The sequence below is a fragment of the Plectropomus leopardus genome, unplaced genomic scaffold (assembly GCF_008729295.1).
Source record: "Plectropomus leopardus isolate mb unplaced genomic scaffold, YSFRI_Pleo_2.0 unplaced_scaffold28656, whole genome shotgun sequence".
Classification (NCBI taxonomy): Eukaryota; Metazoa; Chordata; class Actinopteri; order Perciformes; family Serranidae; genus Plectropomus; species Plectropomus leopardus.
In genome coordinates, this window is record NW_024631219.1 from 1 (window position 1) to 4,790 (window position 4,790).

The window sequence follows — 4,790 nt, forward strand, 5'->3', positions numbered from 1 at the left end:
TTTTTTAAGTCTTTAAAATGACAAGAAATAGTAAAAATAAATGTCTGGCATCTAAAGTGATATGAAGGAAAACAAAATTTTAAAAAATCCAGGTCAGCATCTGGATCGTTTTCCATAAATGTTAATTTTTTCTTTTTCATTAGTTCAGAGTTACTTACTGAGGTCTTTGCTGTTTTTGTCATACTCCTTCCGCCCGACCAGTTTAACAGCGTACTGGCTGATTGTGGCCGACTTGCTGCCGATCGCCAGCTTCACCACAACTCGAGCGTTATCTGCATCGACGCCTTCAATCTGCAGCACACGAATGAAACACAGTCACAGAAAATATATAGTTAGAAAACAGGTAGCTGTGTGCCACATTACTTCCTATCTAGGAGAAAACAGATGGTGAGTATGGATGCAAACACGTTTCAGATCAACCCTACCTTGCCATACAGGTCTTTATGTGGCCCTGACACCACCAGCACACAACCGCCTGGACCCATCACCAGTTCCTCCTCCTTCTCTCGCTCCTCGCCTGGCTTGGGGGGTCGTTTATGTCTGTCGGGCTCCAGATCCTTTATTGCTGAACGATCGGCTCCAAGACCCAAACCTTTTGGACGGAGCTGGTGTTCGATTGGCTTCACATGTCTGAGCAGACGGAGCGACAGGATGAAATCAATAAACAAAGAAACTGACATATGAGAGATGTACAGGAGGCGGAGACAGCTTGAGACAAACATCTTCTGTTTGATAATGAAGCAACTCGGCTACGTGAGTACAGATGTAAGTGTGATCCTGTCAATTACTTCTCATGAGAAACAAAGAAAAAGACCATTTTCTTGGGTTTTTTATCCAAATGCAGTCTAGGTTATAACTGCAGATTAATGTGCTAAAACGTTCAAATTTATCAATATTGAAAGCAGCATTTACACATTTACTTCAAATGTTTAACAATTTCAAACACTATTTAATTGGTATTCATGTTACTACAACTATAATATGCTCTATTATCAGTAAATCAGAAATTCCTCGTATTGTGTGAACTATACCTGGCAATAAATCTTTTTCTGATTCTGATTCTATATCTGCATTATTTTGGCGCTGTGTCACTTGTATTCCTGCTGCTTACAGTCTGGCACCTGGATGCTACCTTTTTATAAAGTCCTGGCCACATTGGAGCGCTGTGGGGGTACATGCAAAAAATGTCCCAAACACAGAAAATAAGACAATGCAGGCAGAGGAAAAAGTCTTTGCAGAAAAATACATCACTCCACACTTCTAGTGAGCCTTAAGTGAAGATTGAGAGGGATTATTTCTGAGTCTATATATTGTTTTTAGGAAAATCTTGCATAGGTTATCTTTAAGCATTATGTTAAATTTTGAGAAACAATGGTCAGTTTGTTACTCACTGTTTAAATGTGCGTCCGATGCCCTCCTCTTTACTCCAGCCCATCCCTTTAAGCATAGCAAGTCCATAAGCCTCGACAGGAACGCTCTCATAATCTGCCTCTGTCGACTAAAAAACAAATACATTGATATATTTTTTTTTAAATCAGGAGACATATATTAAAAGCTCAAACAACAAGAGAAATACAGATACCACAGTCTGCTTTATAAATGCATAATTGTGTCTCAGACTGCTCAGGTGCTTATGTAATATTTGAGTACTGAAACACACAAATAAAAAACTATGGCAACTGACAGAGAGGCAGTTTGTGATGCCTGTCTTACTCAGCCTTTTGCCTCCAGGCTGTCAGACTCAGCCCGGGCTGACTGAAGTCACCAGGCAGCAGCTACAGCAGCCCTCATCAGGGCGATGGCCCCGCTCATCTCCGTCTCCACAGAAGGCTTTCCTCTGAGGGAAGTTGCCCGGGAGCTCTGCCTCACAGAGCATGCTGCATTAAAATGAGCTCCGGGGCACAGCGAGCAAGTTTCCCCTGACTCTCGTGTTCTGACAGACACATCTGCAGTGATTGAGAGCAGATACGGGATGACAGTGACAAGGCGCGTGAGGCCTCCGACGAGCAGAAAAGAGATCTGATTGGTTGCATGTCTCTGGGGAGACTGTTGACGCCTGTCTGCCACCCAAGCCTTACTGTACTGACAAAGTCACCCGCACCCGTACGCATGCGCACAGCTGTGTATGCACACAGCGGTGTTATTCTACTCAGTTGACCGTCAGCACTTTCACACACTCAAATTTCAGTGTCTGACTCAAAGTAGCCAGCCGACCAGATTTTTTTGGTACAGTCAGGCATTTTCATATGCTCTCTGAAACGCTTCTCCAGCAGATTACATTGTGATCTTCACATCTGATACCATTTTTAAAAAATGACAATTAACTAAAGGCCAACAACTATGCAAATTCCTGAGCAAGGCAGAAAACCCAAGCCACCATTATTACAAAGGTTACCAACATAAAAGCATAAAGGTAACTCCCAGGTCAACACGTGTATGTATTGAATAATATCTAGATATAGAGAGCAGTGTGCTTCAGGGTTGGAAATGATCTTTTTTGTCCACCGGCCACTTAATAGACTACTCTTGTTTTTTTGGGTGGTGAGTGAAGCAAAATTGCAACCACTTGCATATTTTACCAGCATTTGGCTGGTTGCTTGTGCAAATTTCCAACCGTGATGTTTTTAATATAATAAGGAGTATAAGAGTGTTTTTAATAAAAAGACTTCTCTAACACTGTGTCCTCTAACACTAAATAAAAAAGCAAATGCTGAAATACAGTTCTTTTCTGCTTTCAGGCTTATGTGACAGGAATACTAAAAAGCTAACCAGGAAAACTGACCAAACACGGCAACACTTTTTCTTTAATAATGAGTTAGAAAAATATATGCAAATCTTTAATCAGGACTTCATCCAAAAGATCAAATTGAGAATTATCATTTCTTGACACAATCACTGAGTACAGTGAAAAGCTCGCAATCTTATTTGTGCACCCCTGCCTCAGATTAGAGAGCACTTCCTTGTATCCATACTTACAGATTCTGGACGTAGATCCACCTTCACGTGGTCTCCATCCTCAAAGCCCTCAGGAACTTTGTTTTGCATCAACAGGGGGATGGCGAGGTTCAGGTTGGTTTCTGACTGAGAGCCATTCTGCCATTGCTCAAGCTGCCTCCTGGAGTCTACAAGCACAATTTGAACATGTATAAAGAGCTTTTCATGAGACAACTCATCTATCTCAGGTAGAGAGATGGACAGCGAAGACATGGGGACCTGAGGAGGCTCCACTCTGCATTTCAACTCTGATTTGTTATCTTTCTCTCTCTCTCTCTCTTATTCTTTCTCTGGACTGCTGTCTCTTGTAGACTTAATGTTGAAGCAGCCCCATATGTTTCTGGGATTTTAGGACGTTTTTAAGATTTTAGGACATTTCCAGGATTTTATGATGTTTCTAGGATTTTAGAACATTTCTGGGATTTTTCGGAAATTCCTTCTCAACTTCTCACAACACACTGACAGGACACAATGGGACAGTAATAAAAACACAGGCATAATCATGAATATTCTGTATTAACCATGCACCCTTGAACTCAAACATTAACTACCTTAGATTTGACACTTTACAAATATATCTGAATGCAGTTGTGACATATTCATCATTCAGCTTGGCGGTAACTTGATTTGACACTGTATATATGTATTGCGCCTTACTGTTATCTTGCTTTGTAACGTTACATTCGTGTATGTGCGTACGCACATATTTTGCAACGTTACCTTCTGTTATTTTATTTTAGTCTTTTGTTTTGTATATTTACACTCGTTATATCTGCACTCGCCCACTTTGTATTGCAACAGCTGCATAGCAATTTACCCCGGGAAAAACAAGTAAGTTTTAAATAAAGTTGTATACTGCCTAATCTCACCATGTCTTGTAAATGTACACACCTTCAATGAGTTCCTTGACAGCCTGAGCGTCCACAGAGTCACCGTCTTGGCTTGTCTCCTGTGTTTTAGCTCCGCTCGGCTCGCTCTTTCCCGCTCGGTCCGGTCGGTGCCAGCGGTTCTTCTGGATCAGAGGAATGATGAGCTCCTTCGGCTTCTCGGATGGTTTTGAACTGCAGGACGAGAGTGAAATTAGCGAGCTAGCAGCCAGGGCTGCTTCAAAACAACATTTACTCACGGCGATACAACAATATATATCTTTCACTTAATAACATCACCAATTATAATTTATGGACTTACTAGCTAAGCTATATTAGATCGGGAAAATAACGGTTACGCTTATGCTAATCTACATATTACATTATACCGGTAACGTTATGTTCACGTTAGTTAGCATTAGCATGCGAAGCTTACCTTTGTAATTCTTTTCCATCTATCCCAGTCAGGTAATCTTTATCATCTTTCTTGATCGCAGCGTCACCAGTCGAAGGTTTAAACTTGCTAACTGTTTTAGTAAAACCAAACGACAACGTTTTTCTCTCTTCTTGTTCCCCAGAAACAGGAGACTTGAGGGAACCCGCATCTTCTCCGTGCGACGCCATTATTGTTTGTAACCGACAGAAGTAGGGGGACGGAATTCCGGTCGTTGTAGTTTTATGACGTTATATTTGTTATATTCTAGTCTCCACAGATTACTACATTTCCCACCATGCACCGGAATTAAAGTTACAGCGACCTTGGTAGTGTAGAAGGGAAAGATGGACAGTAAAGACATACATTTCGCATGCATTTAAAAGTAAATAAACAGAACAATAATATGTGTTTTTGACAATACGCAACTATATAAAATTTTGTGTGTTCATATGGTTGTCTTATTGCATTAAAGTGTGGAGGATTTAGGGGGATAT

The 4,790-nt window shown here is 40.9% G+C and overlaps 1 protein-coding gene across 1 annotated transcript; it reads right to left on the reverse strand.

Annotated features, from left to right (window-relative positions):
* Positions 1 to 158: 158 nt before the first annotated feature.
* On the reverse strand, positions 159 to 4,484 carry LOC121938152 (G-patch domain and KOW motifs-containing protein-like; the record flags this gene model as incomplete). Its single annotated transcript, XM_042481431.1, has 6 exons — positions 4,297 to 4,484; positions 3,886 to 4,055; positions 2,977 to 3,122; positions 1,392 to 1,498; positions 426 to 630; positions 159 to 291 (listed from the first exon to the last, which is right to left on the reverse strand). Coding segments are annotated over exons 1-6 (949 nt in total), but the record flags the coding sequence as incomplete, so codon positions are not given.
* Positions 4,485 to 4,790: the final 306 nt, after the last annotated feature.